General features: G+C 41.7%; 1 protein-coding gene across 1 annotated transcript in view; it reads left to right on the top strand.

Moving 5' to 3' along the window:
* Positions 1-24707, top strand: part of CCDC39 (coiled-coil domain 39 molecular ruler complex subunit) — a 31204-nt gene that overhangs the window by 4036 nt on the left and 2461 nt on the right. The window contains exons 4-19 of the mRNA XM_066618859.1: positions 331-489; positions 2543-2635; positions 2736-2864; positions 3118-3309; positions 5193-5296; positions 6027-6159; positions 10082-10276; positions 11935-12099; positions 12281-12418; positions 12689-12897; positions 16623-16746; positions 18109-18268; positions 21628-21734; positions 22152-22292; positions 23347-23526; positions 24288-24367. Of these exons, the coding sequence (XP_066474956.1) occupies positions 331-489; positions 2543-2635; positions 2736-2864; positions 3118-3309; positions 5193-5296; positions 6027-6159; positions 10082-10276; positions 11935-12099; positions 12281-12418; positions 12689-12897; positions 16623-16746; positions 18109-18268; positions 21628-21734; positions 22152-22292; positions 23347-23526; positions 24288-24367 (2309 nt within the window). The remainder of the gene's footprint in view (positions 1-330; positions 490-2542; positions 2636-2735; positions 2865-3117; positions 3310-5192; positions 5297-6026; positions 6160-10081; positions 10277-11934; positions 12100-12280; positions 12419-12688; positions 12898-16622; positions 16747-18108; positions 18269-21627; positions 21735-22151; positions 22293-23346; positions 23527-24287; positions 24368-24707) is intronic.

Genomic DNA, 24707 nt, shown 5'->3' with positions numbered 1-24707 from the left:
ATAATGAACTGACTTTGCTTTGCCTATCATTCTTTTGTAATTCACTGCCTTCAGACTAAATTCACTGAATTCAGTAGAATTTGGGAGTACTGTGCAGGAAAACAAATGAGGACTGCATGATATACAAAACTGAATTGTGACCTCATTTAAGCCCATTATGTTTGTTAATGAACAATAAAGTTCATTAGATTGAACATTAGTATTGTTGAATGAACAATAATGTAGTTATTCTTCATAACTTATTCTTAATAAGAGGCCTGTCATTCTCATATCTCATATGAATCTTTATTGTGTGTTCTGAATTCCTCTCTTTTTATACAATTTTATTAGAACAATGTTTTCAAAGTGACTCAGAAACTGGAAGCCTTAAGATGCCAAATAAACTGGGACCAACAAGCTCTGGAGGCCTGGTTAGAAGAGTCTGCTCGCAAGGACAATGATGCAGTTACGATCCAGAAATATGCAGAGCAAGATGATGGCAAATTACGAGTGTGTATATCTTTTTTTAAATAAAACATTGTGTTTGATATTTTTAGAAAATCCATATTATTTATTGCATATTACAAAACCATGTTATATAATGGCTAGAGGACTAGGATTGAGGATACCTTAATTCAAATCCTAATTCAACCATGAATTTACTAGGTGCTAATGAGCCAGCTGCTATTTCTCAGTTTATTCTGCATCAAAGTGAGGAAGAGCTCTGTCTTTGAAGGAAGGATGCAATATACACATAATAAATGTTAATAATAATAGTACATGTATCAGTTTAGGGAAAAAAGAGTCACTTCATCTGCATACTTTCCTCCCATGCATTGTGCTGAAAGTGATTCATAATAGGTAAAATGAAAAAAGCAAATAGCAGTTGGAGTACATCAACAATCAATTATTTATCAGTATAACAAATAATTGAATAAGCAATTTGATAATGACATCAACATAGTGCCAAACTAGATGTGGCCAAGGAGATGGAGTATCACATAACGGTTTTTGTTTTTGTTTTTACCTTACTGTAGGTAGTTGGGGAATGGGGGAGCTCATTTTGATCAAAGCATAGGCACATGAAACTGTTCTGTCACACCACTGTTCTGCCTAAGGGCCCAATCGTATCCAATTTTCCAATTTTCCAGCACTGGTGCAGCCTCATTGCAGTCCCGAGGTAAGGGAACAAATGTTCCATACCTTGAGGAGGCTTCTGTGACTGCCTTCCCAACACAGGAAGCAGTGGATACCCCATTGGCATAGCAGCCGGTACTGGAAAATTGGATAGGATTGGGCCCTAACTCAGTATTGTCTTCTTTGAGTAGCAGCAGTGCTCCAGGATTTCCATTGGGTCTTTCCCAGCTCTGCCTGGAGATATCAGACCCTGATATCTTCTTTATACACTTTGCCCTTCAGCTGCAGCCCATTTACTAAAGAGTGTGACCTGAATACTTAATAGAATACATATAACTATTTAATGCATTCATATCCCACCTTTCTTCTCAGGAATGCATGGTGGTGTAATTTGATTCCCAAGCAACCTCCTATCCAGGCAGTCTCCAGGCTTGAACCTGTACTTTAACTTCAGCATGTGTGCTACATAATGTGCCTTCAAATCATGCCCTAAGATAAAGCAGTTGGAAGGGAGGGAAGTACTTAACCCTTCCCCTGTGAGTCATTTTCCTTATCAAAATCATTCTTGTCCCTGCACTTTTTCTCCTCATAGGGAGAAAATCCAACTTTACACATCTTTTCCACTGTGAGGAGAAATGCTTCTTGAGGAGGCAAAATGTCAGTAGTAACAAGCATCCCCACATCATTGTTTTGATTAAATTTGAATTATCCCACAGGTGCATTAAAAATTTTTTTAAAAAAGCATTGGAAAACATAAGACATGGCATTATTCCGTGTTTGGCTCATAGGGTCTATCCTGAAATGCCTTGCTTTCCAGGGGACAGCAAACAAAAACAATTTTTTTTTTGAGAATTTATATATGTGGGGAAATAGAGTACAATAAATAATGCAGTTAGTATTAAATGCAATTAAAATTCTCCTTTACGAAAACTATTTTTGTAAGAAGTAAACCAAATATTAACAATTAACATCAGGCATTTACTTTGGGCACAGTCCTATCTGACTTTCTGGCACAGATGCAGCTGTGTCCATGGTACGTGTGCTGCATCCTGCGGTGGGTGGGTGTCACAGAGGCCTCTTCAAGGGACCAGAACATTTGTTCCCTTACCTCAGGACTGCATTGAGGCTGCATTAGCACTGGAAAGTTGTTTAGGATTGGACCCTTAGTTGATTGGGATATTTGGTCAAAATGATCTACCTATGTTTACATTTCAGGAATGCGTGACATGGATCATTATGTAATCAGTCTAGAATCAATAACCTTTGACTTCTTTCTAGCTTTATGATTTTATCATCTTGGTGTTCTGTTCTTTAATAAGCATGGCAGCGGCAAAACATCGGTAACTCCTAACTGTATACAATATTAGCATACTAATGTTGTTTGGCATTTAAAAGAAGAGTAAGTTTCATCATTCTTTCATTTCAGGCTTTGACTCTACAGATAGAAATGCTGACTGTACAGTGCAATCAGAGACGGAGAATTCTGGACAATGAGCTTACAGAAACCTTAGCTGCTCAGGTTTGTCCCCAAGGCGGTTGGAGAGTTAATGGTGAGGTAATATTGTAAGTCCTTCTTGCATCTAGAATGTGCCGCTAGAAGGTTCCTCTTCTCTTGACAGATAGAGTTGGATAAAACAGCGGAAGATTTCCGTAGGGTTCATCATGAGAGACAAGAACTTATCAGACAGTGGGAGAACACCATAGAGCAAATGCAGAAAAGGGATCAAGAAATAGATCAATGTGCTTTGGTAAATCATTTTCTTTTAACTTGGATATGTTTGAAAGATAGAATGTCATCTGGGCTCCCACGTACTAATGAATCAAACTGTATTTGCCTCCACACTTTGGCTTTTATTTGTAACTGAGTTTTGTTCTATGATGCATGTTATTGGATAGTGTTTGAGCAGTCCCCTCCTCCCTGTCCACTAGTGTTTTGGTGGATCTTGTTTTATTGAGCAAGTTGCACTGTCAAGAATGATTTATGTGCTTTTATGTGGCTAGCTGTTAGCACAGGCAAGGCGGGCCATACGAGCAAAGGAGAGTGTGCTTAAAGACAAGATCCAGTTTCTGGCAAATGAAAGTGGCAATAACGTGGAGTATGAGAAGAGAATTGCCATAGCTGATCGGCAGGCTACCAAACTCAGACTTGATTATCAGAAAGAAGAGGCAAACCGAAATCAACTCCAAGATGAGGTAAATTTAACGTTGTCTAAACAAATATTGAAACAGGCACACGCAGCTATATTAAAATATGCGGAGGACAATTTGAAATTTGAATATCTGGTATGTGACTAATTGTGCATTTATGGACAATGGAACGGACACTGGAGCTTTTACATCACATAAAGAGCTAAAATTGTACAGGTGGGGCCTCTGCATCAGTGGATTTGACTTACTGCGGATGCTGGACCCCCAGATTGCTCCTGCTGCAGACCTCCTTGATGCGACCAGAACCTCATTCCAGTTGCATCTGGGAAATTTTCAGAGCCTCGGAGAGGCTGCATGCCATCACGCATGGCCTCTCTGAGGCTCAGAAGGGCTCTGGACTCAACCAGAGCAAGGCTCTGGTCGCATTTGGAGTCCAGGTGAACTGAAAATTTGATTATCTGCGGTTTTCAGTCTACATGGGGGGGGGGGTCCAGGAACAGATCCAAAGGCACTAACTGTATTAAAATGTATCTGATACGTCAGCCTTATTGTCTCAAGTTCAATAACATGTACTGAACTTATCTTTTCCCCAAAACTCACGGTTTCCTAAACTATTGACAGTATCACTATCCACCATGTAGAACAGGCTTCAAGCTTGGCATTGTCTTTAACTCTTCTTCTTTCTTTGGCTAAAGTAATTCATCTTGCTGTTGTGCTGACGGGCAGCCCAATCCTATGCTTCCCAGTGGCTGGAGGAACAGCGGTGCCAAAATGGCAACCACTGTATCCCGTGGGCGCAGGGAAGCCACCAGAGATCTTTTGTCCCCTTCCCCTCATGAAAGCCCCAGGTGCAGAGTGGATTCTCACATCTGTGCCAGCAGAATAACCACCACAGACATGAGAACCTACATGTCTGGCTTTTCAGCCCAACATGGAGGATAGGATCCAACGAAGGAGGCCTCCACTAGTCCCACCCACCTCCTGGGCCAGTTCCTCTCCCCACGCTGCCCTCCCTCTGCCCCAGAACTCCTCCCCCCATCCCAAAAGGCTGCACTGCCACCCGGAGGTCTTTCTTACCTCTGGGGTCATGCGGCGTCCTCCTCCCAGCCCTGGGCACAGTGCCAGTTCTCCCTCTGCCTGTGGCCTTAAGTGTGCTTTATAGCAGTTTTACAACACATATCACCAGCGCTGGAGTTCAGCGCCAGCATTAATGACCCATAGGATTGGACCATCAGTCTTTTCACTCCTTTTGCTGGCTTCTTGTCCCCTCCCAGATCTAGCACAAGCTCCTGGTTCTTTCTGTCAAAGCCCCTTCATAATTCTTGTGTGTTTTTTTTTTACAATATTTATATCTCACATTTTCCCATTACCGCCAAAGTAGCTTACAAAATTTTATAATAATCACAATAAACTAATCACAAAATTCATCATACATAAAACGCAAAGCACCTGATACGTTTCTGCCCATGACTTTCACGCTTTTAGCTCCAGCATCCTCAGCTGTCCAAAGGTCTCTTCCTCCCTCATACAACTGCATCTGTTCCCCATGCATTTCCTTATGCTTGGAACATCCTACGAGAAGACCTGAAGGATACCTCCTCACTTCCTTCAAATTCATTCTAAACTCTCCTTTACTGGGAAATCTTTGGAATTGCATTTGAGACCCCATTCTCTATTGTAAGGCCCTTGGGCTGTGACTTATCTTTGTGGAAAGGGTACTTATGTACCGTGGTGGTGCTATGTATGTATGCATGGACTTTACATTTATGTATGTATGCATGGACTATATGATTATTCATTTTCTGATTTGGTGTGTATGTGGGAAGGGCTGGGAAATGCTGAAAACCTGCATTTTATAAATGACAAACGTACTTTGAATCACCAGAGTACTCACATGTTCTCTTAAAATTCACTTATTGTGAGATTAGCTGGATACATTGAAAACTACTGTGGATGGAACAGCTTCTGAATTAGAATCTATGAGAACCAGTGTAGCAAACCTTAAGAAAGAAATCCAGGACAAAACTGTAAGGTAGGAAGTAAAAGTGGTGGGGGGTTGCTATTGTTTTGGAAAAAAATTAACCCATAGCTATTTCCTTCTGAAATATTTCTTTAATGGAGAAATAATATTGTATATTCATGGTGAATTCACATTTATAAAAATCATAGGTTAGCTTTCTTCTGGAGAAAACTTTATGCACAAATTGAATAAAAATATAGAGGCAACTGCTTGAAATGGTCTGACTATAGTTCAATGTGGCCTAGATGCTGCTGTGCCATAACATTCTTCTATCCCTCTACGTCCTATTTTTGTGTCAGATTGTCCCTTCCTGGCATCCATCTGAGTCCCTTCTCTTTGGTCAATGTCTTACCTGTTTGTGTTCCCATGTCCCTGACAAAAAGTTGGAGACTCCCAGCCTCAGACATTCTTTTGAGAGAGGATGTGAATCAGAAAAGACATTGAGGTCAACACATGATAGCTTCATGTGTTGGGGGAACTGGACGTGATGGGTGGACATGTCCAAACAGTTTGATTCAACATCCGTTTTCTTCAATCATAAAAATAAAATAAAAACAACAGCTGAAATTTGGGCTGCTTCCTAGCTACAGAAAAAAAAGATTCTAAATAGTAAATGTTTCTTATGCAAATATTTACATGCATTTTAGGTTAGGGTCATGAGCTTCAATTCTTACTGATTCAACACCTTTTGGATAATTTAAAACTACTTTTTTTCTCTCCCAAATTATAAAACTCTGCATAGGCTACATTTGATTAAGGAACAGAATAATACTCTCTCAAATAAATTGAAATTTGTGGCAGAAAAAGCATTGAGTTTAGAAGACAAAGCAACCAGAATGGAAGAGCTTCTGAAAGAGAAAGAGAGAGGAGTCAAGGTAAAGAAATTTTTTCCCCTTTGACAGTTATGAACAGTTTACTTATCAAAGTATGGCTAAAATTTGATACTGTGTAAATTACTGTAATTTAATGTATTAATTTATTGATATTTGTGTTCTGTCATTTTATTATTTCTGTGTAAACTGTAAGGATGCAAATATTGGGTACATAATAATAATCTAACAATGCAGGTTTCTTTATGAAAAGAAAATTGCCCTTATGAGTTTCATCTGGTCTTCTATAACTAATAACTAATAACTGAAGAGTGGCAAGACACAATCATGCAGTTCCATACTCCTAGAACACACATCCAGGACAAGAGAAACCAGCTATGCGGACTGCATGGCTTACTCTAGTCATAAGCCAGTCATGAGTTACTTTAGTCATAGGAAGCTACTCTGCTTCTTGACTGGCTCATTAGAACATCTTATGCCTGTAAGTTGTGTCTTCAGAGTCAGAAGGGTTTCTTAGAGGAGTGGGAAAAATTATCCGCTTCTCAGTGTACTGTGTTTTTATAAGTGTACTCACATGTGAATTCTAGTTGCTGTATTTTTTCTTTAATGTCTTGAACTGATGTTAAGAATTGTTAGCAAGGATAAGAATGCTATGTATTTCCTTCAGGACCGTTCAGACAAATATATACCTTTTCAGACAGCTTATTAGCTGTCATCATGGACAGTGGCCCCTAGTGACAGAAGGTAAGATTTAGGAACCTGAGAGGGCCAGATGGCAAGTATCCTGTCCTTCCTCCAAGTGGGAGCTGGTGAGGCTTCACAGGTTGGAGCTGCAGAGCCTTCAAGTCAGCAACTTTCTTGCACAAGGGCCAAAAGAAGAATGAAGTGTTAAATACCTGCAATCTCAGACACCACCCAGACTCCACCTCCTCTGGCCTGGAGACTTGTACTTCATAATATTCCTTCTGGCCTATTGTTGGAATACAAGCTCACAGGAGCATGAAGATCTAGCCACGGAAGGTGCGGATTCCTCGAGGGGCTTGGGCTCTGAATCAGTAGATGCTGGCCTCTGGGGTTTCCAGTTCTGGGGTCTCCTGACTTGCAGGCCCAGTTTCAAGCTGCAGCCAGTTTCAAGGCCTGGGATGGAGTTCCAGCCCGACTGCTTCCCCCTCCTCAGGGTTGGACTCTAAGATACTACTCAGGGCAGGGATCACAACAGAGGAGCTCAAAATATTCTTCCAACCCTCTTGAAAAAACTATAATCCTGCAGTTGCCTAAATAACCAGAGAGGATGTAAAGCAAGGCTGTCATTTGAGAAAATAACCATGAAATGCTGAAATTCTCAAGCTTGCAGAAAGCTTAGGGCATGTATAATGAAACCTATGCCTTAGATTTCAGGAAGGGTGATTTTAATAAGCTCAGAGAAATGTTAGGTACAATTTCAGGTACAGATGAACTAATGGGAAAAGTGTTCAAGATTCCTAAAGAAGCAGTTACTACAGGCACAATAATAATAATAATAATAATAATAATAATTAATAATTAATAATTAATAAACCAATTCCAATAAGAAAGGAAAAAGGGAGACATCTCAAAAATCAGTGTGGCTGCCCAAAAAGCTTAGTGATGAGCTGAACATCACTAGCTGAGCACAACAAGTCTAGACTACTAGGTGAGTAGACTTGTAGGGAGAGTGTCAGGAATGGTAAAACTCAGTATGACAAACAGGCAAGATTAACAAAAGGGGTGGTGTGTGTGTTTTCTCAGGAATAGAAAGTGGAGTGAAATTGAAGGAATTCTGCTGAGTTAGGATGGTGAAATGTTGTCTGATGACAAAGAAGGTGGAACTGCTCCACTCCTTATCTGTCCTCTCCCAAAAGAATGTCCCAAAAACATTACTGCGCTAATGGTTAGTCTGACCCTTTGGCTAATGGGGGGAAATATGTCTAGCCCCACAAGAATAGTGTAATTGGGAAGAGGACAGAATTGGATTGACAGAGCTATTTAAAAACTATATGATTGGCCTCAATGAGTTCAAGTCATTCAGACTGGATGAACTGCATCTTACAGCCCAGTCCTATCCAACTTTCCAGCACCGGTACAACTGCAGTGCAGCCCCAGGGTAAGGGAACAAATGTTCCCAAACCTTAAGGAGGCCTCTGTTACTGCACCCCCAACACAGGAAGCAATGCAAACCCCATAGGCACAGCAGCACCGGCACTGGAAAATTGGATAGGATTGGGCTGTCAGAGTGCTAAAATTTTGCTGTACCCTTAGAACCACTGTCAATTATGTTTGAGAAATCCTGGAAGATGGGGTGTATCTTCTTTTTCTTCCTTTATTTTTTGTCTATTTTCCTGTGCGTTTGGACTCTTAAGTTTCCAAAAGCTCTTGTGCAGGTTCAGCAGCCTAAACAATTGCTGGGCCATACTTTGCAACCAGCCCTTTTCCTTTGAAACTCCATTATGGCTTCCCAGGGAACCATTGGAAGGTTTGGGTAAAATACCTGAAAATCCAGTGATCTCCCTGCTTCTGCCTGCAGCCAGAGCCAATGGAGGTGGAGAGGCAGGAAGGTAAGCAGTAAGGATGTGAGGGGGAACATGCTCGGAAGTTTGTGGAGCCAATGATGTTGCAAGGAGGTTGGGTTCAGGCAGGTAAGTTGGAGACTGGAACTTGCAGTCCCATTGTTTAGAAACCCTGGATGCACCTTTGGGAAACAACCTTACAGTACTGACCCAGCATGTATTGTTGGTGGGGAATCATGTGTCAACTTGTAACACTGCCCATGTACAATCAGATCATAATGTTATGACAGCTTAGTGAAAACTGTGCCCCATTCTAACATGCTGATTTCTTGGTTTAGAAGGTCATAGGATTGGATTTTTAAGTGACTCTATACTGTAACAGGATGTACTTTAACTCTGCTGTGAATTTAGTATAAATAGATTAGTAATTGTGGATTTTTTAAAAAGAAAATTATTGCAGAAAATGAAAGCACTAAAATGATACAACCTAACTGCTCACTACATTAGATTATCTGAAACCCTCTTATTAGGGCAGCTAAATCATTTGCAGGGCTTCTTTCCTTACAAAGAAGGCGGATAACCCAAACTGATACGAGCATGGCAGTTCCACAGCCTAGGGGTGATAGTTTAACTAGGATGAAGTATTCTTGAACAATGTCTGCAATACGTTACTCAAAAGTACGCTTTCCATCAAAATTAGCCACGCGTGTCTATTTGCCACATCTATTAATTCACTGTGAAAAGATATGGGCATGGAATAATGCATTCAGAATCCTATTCTTTCCATTTGGCCTCCAGTTCCCCAGTGGGTGCCACCACTCCCCCAATATCAGTAGAAAAGCAGAGTTGCAGTGACTGAATCTTATTTAACACTGTGTCTATATTTTAGGGCTTCTCTGAATGGTTAAAATAAATTTATTAAGATCTTAAGAAATTAGAGGAAACTTAATGTGATCCCATTTCAGTCAAATTATTCTTCTATTCAGTAAGTCATGGTAATTGCTAACTGTACTTTACATGTTGGTAGATGAAGAATTTAGAAATACATTCACATTCAAAACTGTTTCTTTTTTTAAAGGCCATGACCAGTTTTTTAATTGGGTAGATGGGATATTTGTCGGTGATTGCTATTGAGAAGACATGGAGCAACTAGCTGCTGGGCAGTTGGGAATAGGGCTGGATGGAAAGGGCCCAGCTACTAGAATAGGGAGGCAGGATGGAGGTGTCGGGGAAAGGATGGCCTGTATACCAGAATTAAAAGAAAGAGAGATCATACCCCCAAAGAGGCACAGACCCATCCAAGGTGCTCAGATAATTAATTTAAAATGTGTTAAATGCAAAATCATGCCTCTGTTAACTGGTTACATTTTCCAAATTGGAAAAGATATGTATAAAGCAAAGTGTTGCACAGCACCGATATTCTGTGCCTTTAATACCATCAGGAGAAAGAGGCCCAGGCAGTTCAGTTGCGAGAGACACACTTCAAGAAAACAAAGGCATTGCAGGAACTTAAGGAAAAGGAGAAGTGTGTCACAGCTGAAATTGATGGTCGCCGAGGGCAGATGAAAAACCTACACAGCCGTTTACGCCGGTTGGATGCGGAGACTCTTAAGCAACAGGAACTTGTGTATAATCAGGCAAGGGAATAATTTTGTGTGTGTGTGTGTGTGTATACAAAAACAACAAAAGAAATCTCGTTGGATCTGAATCCGAGAAAGATGCAGTCAGACTTAACAATTATATGTAAATAAGGAACTGGCTAATATTATTTAGTTAAATATTTCAGCTTCCTCCTACACCAGCAAATCACTGTATTTCAAACCAGGAGCCAAGGAGTCAGTGCTTAGAATGGAGAGAGTTCTCAGCTGGGAACATCTGCTGTAGAAGCTCAAGAGAGATTTAAAAACAGTACTGGCCTTATCCTCCAATACTTAAACTATTATGTCTGTTTTTACATTCGTTTTTTAACCTTGCTTGTACTTCTGAAGCGGATGTCCTCTTATTAAGAATTCTCTATATTAACACTGTCTTCTTGACTTTCAGTGGTTGAAATCCCGCTGTATTGCTGAGAAAAGGAGATGTTGAAAAATTTAACTGAATAATGTTTATGCCTATTTCTGTATCTCTAATGTTTGCATGTTTTCCTGCAAACATGCACATTTTCATGTAAAATTTCATGCAATTTTTCTAACAGATTGTTCTGTCTCTTTAAATGCATAGGCAGAATCTAAAGCGGATATTTTTGTAAAATGTAATATGAATTAGGAGCAAATGTACATGTGTTCTGGAACAATGAAGTTATTGTTCTTACTTTTCAACTACAAAATCAATTTTCTTTATGTCAGGTATCATTGATAGGGATGTGGTGACACGGGGGCGAGCCTTCTGCCACAACTTTGGCACTCCCTATCAGGAGAATTAAGATCTACCCCCTCCCTCATTTTGGGCAAGGTTTCCTTTTTGTTTTGTCAGGCATTTGGGTGATGGGTTGTCTGCCTCCTATGCCTCTATAGCAGATACTTGAGTGTAAATAGTTTTGCCCTCCTCCAATTGATTTTATTTACTCTTTCTGATTTTACTCATTGTTTTTATATATTGTATATTTTATTTATAAATTGTAAGCCGCCTTGGGCATCTGCTCCAGCAGTGGAAAGGCAGGATAATAATCTTTAAATAAATATCAGTGGAACCTATATTTAAATCAACAACAACCATGTATTTTTAAGTGAATTCAGTTGAAATAAATGGCATCCTTCCAAGTAAATACAGCATTGAGGCTGTGTGCTTCCCAAATTAGCTTTTTGCTACAGCTCCTATCAACTATAACTGCTTCAGGGTAAATTTTTGAAGCGATACAAGACATGAACATGCACAAATCCTGTTATTTCCTAATGGGATTTTTATGCATAACTCCTATGCGCTACTTTGAAAATTTACCCCTTTCTATCAGCATCTACTGGTAGTGGTAAGATTTCTACTCAGCTGTAAGCCTCCCTAGAGCAGGCTCTCTATCTTGCCTGAGGATGCTTTGTTATATTTTTAGCAGATTACTTGTGAGCCAACATCACACACCAGCTATTTTAAGATAGTCTACAAATGAGAAGGCCTATAGGCCAGAAACAATTGTAAAATAACAATAAGTTAATCAGGTGCCTGTCCTGAAGCAAAAGTTTTTTGTGTTAATATTTTAGCGCATAGAAATGTTTTAGCACATCATACATGGAAATGGCTTAAATTGTTTGTTCTTTCAGCTTCCCTGTTAATTTTCTTTCTTGCTTAAAAACATTTTTAACAGGATTTTTATATCCAGCAAGTGGAGCGAAGACTGTCACGCTTAAAGGGGGAGCTTAACACAGATGAGAAGCAAATACTAGAAGCAAAAGTTGCTGAACTTACAAAGTTTGTAGATGAGAAGAAACAGGAATACAATACTTTACAAGCCCAGCAGCAGAAACTTCAGGTAATTTGAAGGTTCAGGTGAGATTTTCACCTCAGAGTTGGGAGGGAGGCTAGCTCTCTCTTCAGTGTTCGGTAAGGGATCTGCTGGTGATGGGACCATTTTTATTGGGACCATATTTAAAAAAAATACAAAAACTCCCTAGAACAACACTACACGGTAATGAAACACTTTTTCCTTTCAGAGTGACATCCATTTTCTCAAGTTGGCTATGAATAAGACTGGAGATGAAATGGCAGTTCTGAATACCAGGGTAGATGAGCTAAATCTTTTCACTGACAAATCGGAGAAGCTCTTAAAAAAAGCTAGAGCAGATAAGCAGGTATGGTAATTGTTTTTGCAAAGTCAGAAAGCTTTTCTTTCCAAGAAGGAAGAACTACAGCAGGAAGCACCTATCCCCTTCCTGTTGTATTTTCAGGGGCTGCTGGGGTACACTCTCAGACTGTAGGGGTCTTCATCATTCATCAACCCTAAAAATACCTATGAGATTTTGATTGCTTTTAATGTATGTAAGTAGCCTTGAAGGTGAACTATAAGTTTTTTTTTATGAGATGTTTAGTACTATATATTCTTCTTGTTCTGTCAATTGAAGGATTCAATGATTGAAGATAATCTCTTGAAGCTGGAACTGAAACGCGTAAGAGATACACTATACAACAAGGCCGAGAAAGTTCTTTCACTTGAAAAACGAAAGCAACAGTTACAGACAGCAATGGAAGAACGGACTGCAGAAATTAAGGTTCATAAGGCAATGATTGAGACACAGATAAGGATGGTAGAGCAGGAGCGTCAGACTGTAAGGTAATGACTCAGTGCAGTGTAAAATGCTTGAAGGGGCATCTTTTCTCAATACAGTAGGGGCCCAGCCCTATTCAGCTTTCTAACTCTGTTGCAGCAGCAATGCAGCCCCAAGGTGGGGGAATAAACAACCCTTACCTCGTGGAGGCCTCCATAACTACCCTCCCACCACAGGATGCAGCACACACACCATTGGCACAGCTACACCAGGGCTGGCAAGTTGGATAGGATTTGGCCCCAGGTCCTTTCTTATTAGAACCCTTTAGCACTATTGAGGTGCTGCTTTTTCCCAATTAGCTGGAACTGGAATGAAATGGTGATTCTGCACAGTACTTTGAATGTCTCTAATTGTAGGCCCTCCCTATGTGGAAAAAGAAAAACCTCTTATAAGGTCTATTCACAAGTAATTTCAAGGAGCATATGTCGTTTAATTTAAATCTTCCTGTTTGCCGGTGTAGCTTGTTTTATTGCTTCTCTGGATAGTACAGATGGGGAATTAATGCTGAATTGCCCCTTAATTCCTCTTGCTTAGTCAGCTTTGGTTCCCAGGGATGGAGGGAAGGAAATTACTGGATTCCTCCCAGTGTTTATTTTCTCTTTATTACTTTGCTCTACTGAGCATTCATGTGGCACTCTCTGAGTGTATTATAATGATGTTCTCAAAACAATTCTATCAGGTGCATAAGTATTATTTGCTTGTTGTGGCTGGGTTGCTAAGGCGTCTTCCCTAAGACCGTGTACAGCACCTTAAAGTGTGCTCCACCACCAGAATGCTAGTCTGGCAGCAGAGCCAAAGAAGAGGATTAGCCTGTTAGTGTGTCCATGGCCGAGGTGAGATTCAAATTGGGGAAGTTCTGATTGGCAGTTCTCTTAAAACTTCAAAGGGGGGAGGGTGTTATTACAAACAGGCAAAAATGAAACAGGCAGGCTTAGAAAATTAGAAGAAGCCTTACAGGAAGGTTCAGGCAGTGGCAGTATCCACCTGTGGATCGTAGTGAAAATACAAGCAGGCAACAAAAACAAAATAACTTAAAAGCAATAGGTCCTAGCCAACTGGACATCCAAGCCAGCAACTTAAAAGCAGAATCTCATGGTTTCCTGATTTTTCTTAGTCCAGGCTTGAAGAGTTCACAGGGTTATCTGTCTACTTAGTTATGCAGTCTTTCTGCAATTATGCTGATTTCAAAGTGTCTCTGGAAAATCTCTTTCCTATTGAACTTTATGCTGAGGTTTCCTTAAGGGAAACATATGGTTAAAAAGAGAGGAGCAAGGGGAACTCAATCATTGCAGCCCCCACTCCCATATGCAGCCCACACAATAGGAAATTAGAGTGATTTAGTTGACTGGAGCTTAACCCCTTGCCAAGCAAGCAGACTCTGTGTTTTTCTTTTGATAATTACATGACTAATTGGTACTTGTGTATAATTTGATTTGGGGTTGCTTCCTGCAGTTGCTTATTCTCTTCTGTCAGTGGCAATGTTAAGATACAATCAGCAGGGGGCAGCTTTTGCAGCTGTAAGGCTGAAATGCCAAACCTTTAAATATTTGGGTAAGTTTCCTGGGATGGCTGCTCCCTGTGATGCAGGAATTTGCAGTGTAATGTTCTGTAGGATTTGAGAGGAGCTGTGAATTGGGAGGGCTGGGTGTAGACAGTACCCAAGAGAAATACTATGCTATCTGTATAAGTGTTGCTGCTGCTGGCAAAAATAGAGGTGACACTTCTAGCTTATCAAATAAGTCTAGGGGCAGATCTAGTGTCAGGCTTGGGATTGTTGGCCACCTGCAGAGCCTCATGTCCCCATGAGGGACCTGCTGCTGACCCCTTGGCAAGTACTTCCTGCTAGTAGCTGTTGCTGCCTGTTCATCTGCCCTTTCCAGAAAAGGCCTTGTTCTTTTCCTCTGGGCATTATTGCAGGTGGGGTTGGGCCTGAGAAAGAGGGCAAATGAATGACCATGGCAACTGTGGTGAGGAGGTGGGTCTGCTTGGGGAGGCAGGCTTACTTAAGGCTCAAGCCCCCCCCTTCCCCCCGCAGAAGTCAACAATGTGCAGGATTCCCCAAACAGTCTTTTGAGGAGGCAAGAACATTGACTGTTACCAAGAGTGCATCTAGATCAGTTGCTTATTGTAAGGTATGCTACAAATAATTGAATGAGGAGCTTGCGCAGACTTCATCATCACAGGAAACTGCCTTATTCTGAATCAGATTGTTGTTCTGCTATTGTCAACACACACTGACAGCAGCTCTTCAGTGTTTTCAGAGAAGAATTTTTCTCTGCCCTACCTGAAGGTGCTACAGATTGAACCTTGCACCTTCTGCATGCAAAATGTGTGTTCCACCACTGAGCTGCAGCCCTTCCCCATGTACCACAATCTGCCAGTGGTGACCCTGCTTTCCTTTCATTGATTTTGGCATAAATGTGCTTACCTCACTAGCCATGCAAATCCATCTTATGATAGATTTGAAGAAAACAAAGTCCCACCACCTTCCAGTGTCCCACCATCACCCTCATGAACAAAGCCTTTTTCTTTTAATGCTGAATTTGCACCTTTGCACACATTCACAGTAGATAGTTTGCCAAGTTCATCTATTTTATATTAGCAGCATCAGCAGCTTTGTGTGTTCTGTTCCCCCATTTATGAAATAACTGGACGTGCATATCTCATCACAAGACACCCCTGCTTAGTCTTACTGCTGCTTTTGCCTCTGGGCATTGATGCTTTGAAAATCTAGTGGCTGTCTGGGCTGCTACACAGTTGTATCTCTAGGGTTACAACATTCCTCTTACTTTCTTCCATGGACACCAATGTCCTTTTCCTTCTGTTCCTAATGCAGCAGATGGGTAAGGCTACCCTTATCTGCAGTCTAGTTGCTCTGTTATAACTTCCCATTTTTTTTCCTCCTTTAAAACTCCCCTTAGTTTCTCTCTGCTCTCACTGTCCATGCCATGCAGGATTCTGCATGGGGCAGGCAGCCCAGTGCTGATGCAGGTGGGCCACTGTGGTGCATTACATCCTATGCTGGGATTGAGCAGGCTGGAGGTCTTTTTGGGGTAAGGGGACATTTGTCCCTTTGCCTCGGGGAAAGCCTTACTCTGCACAATAGGTCTACTTGGACTTGCATATGCTTATTCTGTGCACAAGTCCAAGTGGAGCTGTGTTGGGATTCCAGGCATGTAGAGGGCTTAGGACACGGTGTGCACAGCTGTTGCCAGTTCTGCCCCCTCCCAGGATCTGATCCAGCTCTCCCCCATTCCTTTCCTGGCAAAGGAAAGTTGCTGTACTTTTACCTCTCCGCCCTGCCCCTGCACTGCTTAGAGCAGCTCTTACTGAGTTTGGCACACATTCCTACTTGGACTGGCACTGATGGGGACAGCACAGGCCTTCCCACTGGTGCTCTCGCAACGTGCTTTACAGCATGTTTACAACAGCATGCCCTGGCACATTGGTCACTGCACCAGCACACAAAGCATTTAGGATTGTGCTGTGCATCTCTTCATAAAAGCATTCAAATCATTCCTCAGCACCAGCCAAGAGGTTCTCAGTTTGAAAGCTCACCTGCTAGGGATAGATGCCTTTTTTCACCACCCAGCACTCTCGGAGCTCAATCCTATGCATGTCAACTCAGAAGCAGCTGCCCCTGGCTTAGCAGTGCTCATGTCACACCTTGAGAATCATGTCTTTTTTTTCCTGTCAAAACACTGTCTTTGAATTTTTCATATCAAACCAGTGCTGAGTTCCATGAGCGGCTGAGTAAAATTGAGAAACTGAAGAGCAGATATGAAATCATTACCACGGTCATGATGCCCCCAGAAGGAGAAGAGGAGAAAACTCACACTTACTACGTCATCAAGGTAACCCTTCTGCACAGATGCTACAACCAGTTTGAAACCTGTAGAATTATCCTGTTTACCCCTCTTTTTGCTTCCTCTCTGTTTCCACATTCACAACACGGCCATCTTAAGTCATTTTTAAGTCATTAAGTTGCTGGCTTCCCTTGCTTTTATTCAGTGAAGGGTTGATTCATGAAGCTTATCTTTTGTCTGCACCAGAATCTACAACAGTGTTTCTGTCTACACATTGAAGCAAGGAAGGGTGGCACCAGGACTTCAGGGGATGCTTTTTATGCCATATGCTGGCCTGGGAAACAAATGTACAGTTATGCCAAGGGTTTAACAGCACTTCCGTATATCTGAACTTTCTGATTTTATCCAGATATTTTAGGTTTCCTGGTTTGAAGAGACTGCACTGTTAATATTGTTCCATGGAGCAATGGTACTTAAATCCATTCATCTGTGATCCTGTCAGGGCATTTAAGAAGGTGTGCTGCAGTTTGCTTCCATGTGTCTTCATTTATTCTTTAGTTTTTGAATAGGTTTGAAACATCAAATGAGGCCACAATTCTAACCCACTTTCCAGCACTGACATAAGGGCAATGCAGCTCCGAGGTAAGGGAACAAACATTACCTTACCTTGAGGAGGCCTCCATGACTGCAGGATGCAGCACATGCCCCACTGGCACAGCTATGCCAGTACTGGAAAGTTGGTTAGGATTGCACCCTGAATCTGTTACTGAAGTAGAGTCATTTGCAGTCTTCAGTACTGCCACCTACTTCATCTACCTTACTGCAGTGAAGCCTAGGGACACATGTGGAATACCACACATTCCTCTCCGTTTCCTTGGTATCAATCCCTTCCATTTGTTATCTCCCTTGGGTCTATTTTAGATTGTCTTCTCTTCTGCTTTATAGGATCATGAACACAGATGACACTATCAAAATTAGTCCTCCCACTCCTTTGGGTTCTCTAGCGTCCTATGTGTGTCCCGAACTACATCACCCTGTGTTGTTTGTAAAGTAGGGTGCCAGTTGGCTACTTTTTTGACGTTATTAGCAACTGAAATGGAAAAGCCTTTGTCAGGTTTAAGCATTTTCACAGGTGCTTCACAGAATCTTCCTGCTGCGGAAGAGGTTCTTCATATAAAGCAGTGTGAATTTCTGAACTTCATAGGTGCAGAGATGGTCAAGGTGATCAAATCTTGACTCAGGATTTAAAGTTAAGGCAGTGGCTGTATTAAAGTGGTTGTATTAAACTCTTACCTCATCCCAATATTTGATTCAGGAATAAACATGTAAACTCCAAGTGACAGACATTCTCAGAATCTGGGTGTTTTTAATTCTTTATCCTAGAACCCTGAATTCTGGTTTTATTTTAAGGCTGCCCAGGAAAAGGAAGATCTTCAGCGTGAAGGAGACACTTTGGATGCAAAGATCCAGAAAGCTGAGAAAGAATGTGTAGCCCTGGAGAATACTCTGCAGATTCTTAATAGCTGCAACAGCAACTACCGAAATACATTTAAGAAAGTTACAGAAAAAAGTAAGTAGTAATGGTGAATAGTTGTAGCTGAAAATTAGTTAAATTACAGCCCCATCCTAAGGGCTGTTGCTGTTGCCAAAACTAGCATTGCGGCAGTGGAATGGGCTTTCTGGCTGTTGTAAAGGCACACCAGAAGCGTACAGAGTTGTGCGCTTCTGGACTGCCGTTGGAGAGGCTGTAGAGGCCCAGCTTGGTGGTGGGAAGAGGAAGGCCTGCCAATGAAGGTGAGTTGGTAGGGTGGGTATAACAGGGAAAGGTTGGGGGGTGTTGGAGGTAGGGGGTGACAGGGAACTTGCAGCAGATGCTTTCTTCTCCTGTGGCAACCAACATGCCCCCTTTGTCGTCTCTGACTTGTGCCAGCTAAAGAGCTGGAGCAGGTCTGGGAGACCCCTTGTTGGTTGTGGAGCTTATGGAAGGCTAAGGGAAAATATTTTTCTTTCTCCTCCTGATCGCCTTCCCCTCAACCACCATAGCATGCAGCGCAGCCTCTTTTGGTGTGGCTGCATACTATGGTGAGGAAAAACTATAGGATAGAAATGGCAGGATAAATTTGGACTATAGAAAGGACAAAGGAGGACATAATAGGGCTAATTGGACCCTAAAGTTCTCTTTTTCAGATGGAAGAAAATGTCCTCTGGAGGAAGTTCAAATCCATCACAGCAAAATAATATTTATTATTATTTTAGAGTATTATTTATTCAGTAATAATACTCTAACCTAGTGTGCTTATTTACTGTTCTGATACTAACAGACAAGGGTGGTGTTGTGCATTATACCACTGTTACTCCTAGATTCAGGATGGCTAGATGGGAGGAATAAAGTGTGATACAGTGGATGGAATGTTGTGCTTCGGCAACCGAGACCAGAGTTCAAATCCCTGCTCAGTCAAAGTTCATTGGGAGGCCCTGAACAAGAAGTTATCATTATGAGCATTACCTGGACTGGTTGTGAGGATAAATAAATGGCAGTTGGAATAAGGGCAGGATACAGGATAGGACATTTTGTTAAAAGTGAATTTTATATGTGCCTTTAGGTTTACATGTAAATTCTTAGATCCAAAGACAGATTGTGAATCTATGGAAGACTATTTAAATGAAGTATATCCCACCTTTCTCTCTGAATAAATGGAGCTCCCAAGGTGGTTCCAGTAGTTAGCTGATTTGGAGCCAGATCCAGAATCTGGCACGCTGGCTCATTGCTGGCGCACAGTGTCACAAACATGCCGAAAGGCACACCTGCGACATAGAGTGCCCAGCCAGTGCAGGTGCAGGCTCAGCGCAAGCCCACGCTGAGCCCGCAGAGGATGGGTGACTGCTACCTGGAGCTCTTAGTGAACACGGAATGGCGCTGAGTGGGGGCATGGAGGGAGGTGTTCCAGGATGGGGGGAGCGGGGAAGGCAGGAAAAAGGCATGGTGGGGGCAGGATCAGGGAGTGGCCCGACATGCAGCGTCTTTACTCTGTGCCGGCTAAATAGGTGGAGCAGAATTGAGTAGCCCAATTGCGGGGCTACTTTCCTTAACCAGGGTTAGCGGACAAATGTCCTTGTTCTAAGGAGCTACTGGTGGCTGCCCAGCATGGTCAGGATGCTGCAGGAGATATTTTGACACTGCAGCAGCCCTGCGCTCTGGGTAGCTCATAATTGGGCTGCCCCTCAACTCCCTTCAGCCTGTTGTTCCAGAACCATAATCTGTCCTTTCCAGGTACTGGTTTGGAGGCTAATGCTACAGTATATCCAGCTTCCACGATTCCTTCTAATATTGCCTATGCAAGAACTAAGCAATAATGGGGAAGGCAGAAAGTGTTCTGCAGGCTGACCAGAGAAGCTTGACGTGGCCCACCATCTTTCTATTGGGGAAGTGGATACATACAGGTTGAGCACCCCAAAATCTGAAATGCTCCAAAATCCAAAACTTTTTGAGCGCCAGTGTGACACTGCAAGTGGAAAATACTTGTGTGGGAATAAGTGTAAGAAAATGATTGCTTATCAGTAGCATAAAAATTCAGAGTCAGGAATGTTGGTGATACCAGACAACCACAGATTGTCCACATGGGTGGCTGAGATAGTGCCACCTTTGCTTTGTGGTGGTTCAAGGCACACAGACTTTGTTTCATGCACAAAAGTATTTAAAATATTGTATAAAATTACCTACAGGCTATGTGTATAAGGTGCATATGAAACAAATGAATTTCATGTTTAGACTTGGGTGCAATCTCCAAGATATCTCATTATCCAAATATTCCAAAATGTGAAAAAATCTGACATTCTTCTGGTCACAAGCATTTTGAATAAGGGATACCCAGCCGGACTGTTGCACCTGAGATTTTAGAAACTTGTGTCAGCATAGTTCTAGCCAAGTATTTGTTTTTTTTTTTTTTTTTGGGGGGGGGGAGAAGGGAGGCACTAGCAGTGGTCCTCTTTCATTAGTGAAATTATGGTATAGAAAGTGAGTTTCAGTGGAGGAGGCTCTACTGTTTTTCTGGGAAGGCTTAACCCATTTCTGCCCAGCCCATAGGTTTACACATTTCATCCCAGATGCAACATTAGGCAGAAATGTCTAACCCTGTCTGACTAACAGCACAATCCCATGCATATCTACTTGGAAGCAAGTCCTAGTGAATTCCGTAGGACTTATTCCCAGGTGAGTGTGTCTAGGGGATCAGAGCCTTAGACTAAAATACTGAAGACGTGGAAAATACCAGATCAAATGAGAGTTCAAAATCTTTCCTATGCATTGCAGCAAATGGCGGATATTACTGTATTTCAGCATAGCTTTGAAGAGAGCATTAATTAAACTTGTGCTCCCTCTGCTGGTTCTCTTTTGTTTCATTATGGCATCTGCAAAAATAAATTGTGGAAATTCCTGAAATGGCAAATTGAGCAATTTCTTTTTTAAAAGTCCTTGAGTTGTTGCAGGTGTTGATGCTAACTGACCCTGTACTCTGGTTCTGATAAAAAGGCTAGCATTTTATCTTTGCATTGTTATTTGTTCAGGTCAGTTCTGTGCTTCATGTTGTCATTCAGGTTACTTAAAAATGCAGTTTTTGTAGAGTTGCCTGTACTGGAGCCTAGATATGAATGACAAAGATTATAGTACCCAAATGCCTGAAAAATGTATTGTAGGAGAAGCTTTCATGGATTTAGAAAAGTCTTTAATGTGCTGTAAGACTCTTTTGTTTTTGCTGCTACAGATTTAGAGCCCAACCCTATCCAACTTTCCAGCACCAGTGCCCCCACAATGCAATCCCAAGGTAAGGGAACAAATGTTCCCATACCTTAAGGAGACCTCTGTGACTGTCTCTCCATCACAGGATGCAGTGTGTGATAACAAATCAGGCATTAAATCTAGGTATGTTATAGGTCAGGAGCATGAAGAAAAGCTGAAGCTGGAAGAAGAGAAAAGAGCAGCTGATGAGAAACATAGATATAAGAGAAGGCAGATCAAGGAGCTCCAGGAAGATATTCAGGTAAAGAGCCTTCTGGTTTTAGCTCATTGCTGTAAACTCTATCCTGATTTAAATTTTTTGGGGAACCTTGTTAGCATATTTACCACTGTCTGTCAGTTTAAAGACAGACCTGTGTTTTAGCATTCAGTAAAAGGAAGACATTGTAGAAACAGATAGATCTCATTAATTAATATGTTTGTATTTTAGGTCTGGATTTTTTTTTTTTTGCCAGGCTGAACATTGGAAGAGTGAAATATATGCCAGATTTCTGCTTTCTAATTCCTACTAAGAGAATCAAGCTGTGTCTATCACTTTATTATCAGCTCCACAGATAATGCATATATATTTTATATTTGTGTTCAGTTGTTGTATGAATTTATTTAAAAGTTGAATTTTAAATTCAGACTGGATTATGTATAATTGTTTTCATTTCTCTAGAGCATGGAAAATACTCTTGATATTCTCTTGAAAAAGGAGACAGCTTACTTGGAAAACTCAAAGGAAAAACAAGCACGTATTTTGCAGTTAACCAAAGAGATTGATGATCAGAAGCCCAAATTGGAGAGAGTCATAAAACAGGTTGCTTTAAATTAATATAAGGCAATAAGTTTTTTTTTGTGTTTTTTTTAAAGAATACAGTTGTGAGTTATGGCTGATGTACTATAAAAATTTGGGTACTGACATAATCTGGGTTGCAGGCGCAAGGCATGTAGGGGGTGCTTTCCAGCAGAAGAAATCACATATGGTGCTGCATGCTCATGGTGCATTGGACACAAGCTCTTAGCGTGCATGGTGCTAGCTGGCTGGGCAGGGCAGGGGGCAGGAGCAAGGAGCTGCAACTCCCTGACTGGCTGGGGCTGCTCCACTCTTGCAAGCAGGACACTTTGGGCGGCACCTGCTTTCCTGGAGTGAGGCAACACCTCCCCCTCCCACTGAGTGTTGGCTGCTGCAGTGTGTGCGACCACCACATTTCTTGTTTGCTCAACTTCTCCTTGTGCAGTGCTAAGCAGGCTTGGGGCACTGCTCTTCCTCCTTCTCCAAGGGAAGCCTGTCTGTTCCTCAGCCCAGCTGTCTGCTTACACTCTGCTCCCCAGACTCCCATTCTTCCTCCTCCACCCTGTTTTTATTACTGTCTCATATAGCAAAGGGGAGAAGCACACCTGGACACTCATTCTTTTGAACAGGTGCCGCAGCCAGCAGGAGGGTTGTGTACGAAGCTGTGGTTGGACAGGGGCTGAAAAAGAAAAATTGGTGTGGAGCCAGCGGCCTGCATTGCACTCATAGCGTTGCAGGGCAGCTGTAGCTCAGCTCCTCTTTTACATGAGCTGTGACCACCTGCATTGGGTGTTGGGCTAAGTGGGAGCCCTGTGACATGGCCAAGCAGTCCCCCTTTTCCCTGCAAGCCTCAGTCGATGAGCACCTAATGTAACCCCAAGTGGGCACACAGGAAGGAGCTCTGGGTGCTGTCTAGGGAAGAGAAACAAACAAGATGAACATTTCATGTTTAGACTTGGTCCCATCCCCAAGATCACATTATGTTTAGCCAGTATTCCAAATTCCGGAATGAGATAAGAGATACTCAGCCTGTATTACTGTTTAAACACTGCTTATGATTATTTCATGCCTATAAAAGGTTTCCCGACTAATCAAAGACGTTCGAGCTTTAAAGAAAACTCAGACAGAAACATATGAAGAACAAGATATTGAACTTCGGGAAATGAGAAACTTCTCTAGATCCATTGATAAAATGTTGCTTGATATTACAGAAGCACATCCACAGTTAAATACAGCTCTTCAAGGTTTCTTTCAACAGGTACCATTTCTTGTTGGCTCAGTCTTATCGATGATTTAGGCTGCAATCCTAACCACACTTTCCTGAGAGTAAGCCCCATTGAACAAAGTAGGACTTACTTCTGAGTAGACCTGGTTAGGCTTGTGCCCTTAGTTGTATATATTGTTCTTCATTCATATCACACAATACAGTGGATTTTACTTTCTAATGGAGTCTCCACAGTGAAACAAGGTTCACTATGGTGTTACTCATTTTACAGTGGGTTCTCTATTGCTGTCAAGAGGACCTTGTCAGTGATAGATAAGCCAATCAGTGATTTGAATGGAAATGTTTGGTGGAATCTCAGCTAATAGCAGTGTTTTTAATATCATGGCTGTGCATGTAGAGGGAAGGATACAGCTCATTCAAACACAAACCTTCTAGGTAGCTAGTAGCAGCATTTTTAACATAGTGGCTCTGTGTATTGAGGAAAGGATGCAGGCTTGTAATTTGTTTTTTATAATTACAACATTGTGTACACTGATAATCATGGTCCCTAAAGAACACAGTAGGCACCTTTTAAACAGGGAAATAGGTTTGTTCTATGGCAGAAACTTCAACTTCTGAAGTCCTGACACGAATGACCCAGAAAACAGGGCATTATTGGGTTAATAATATTTTCACAATACAATGGTGTCTCTGGAATGGATTACCAGTGTAAAGCAAGGGTCCACTGTATGACTGTTCCAAACTAATAGCCTATATAAAAATCAGTATTCACGGTTTTTTTTTTCTATTTTTAGGCTCACATAGAGCTTGCAACAGCTTCATCTCGTCTTAGTGTGCGATTATCACCTGCTCAGAGCTCATCAGCCTCCAGTGTGTAAGTGTTAATATTATAAAAAAGGTTATAACACAATGTTTCCCATTGTATACAGCATTGATCCAAGTAAACCTGGCATGGTTTACACCATGGGGACACTTAATTTTCTCAGCAGGCCACTTAAGTTCTACAGAGAATCAAACCCTTAGGGCAGTGGTTCTCACACGTTTAGCATCGGGACCCACTTTTTAGAATGAGAATCTGTCAGGACCCACTGGAAGTGATGTCATAACCGGAAGTGACATCATCAAGCAGGAAATTTTTTAACAATCCTAGGCTGCAATACTAACCCACACTTACCTAGGAGTAAGTCCCATTTACTACCATTGTTAAAAGCATA

This window comes from Tiliqua scincoides, chromosome 3, assembly GCF_035046505.1.
Source record: "Tiliqua scincoides isolate rTilSci1 chromosome 3, rTilSci1.hap2, whole genome shotgun sequence".
NCBI classification, from domain to species: domain Eukaryota; kingdom Metazoa; phylum Chordata; class Lepidosauria; order Squamata; family Scincidae; genus Tiliqua; species Tiliqua scincoides.
This window is presented reverse-complemented; position numbering and strand designations above follow the sequence as displayed.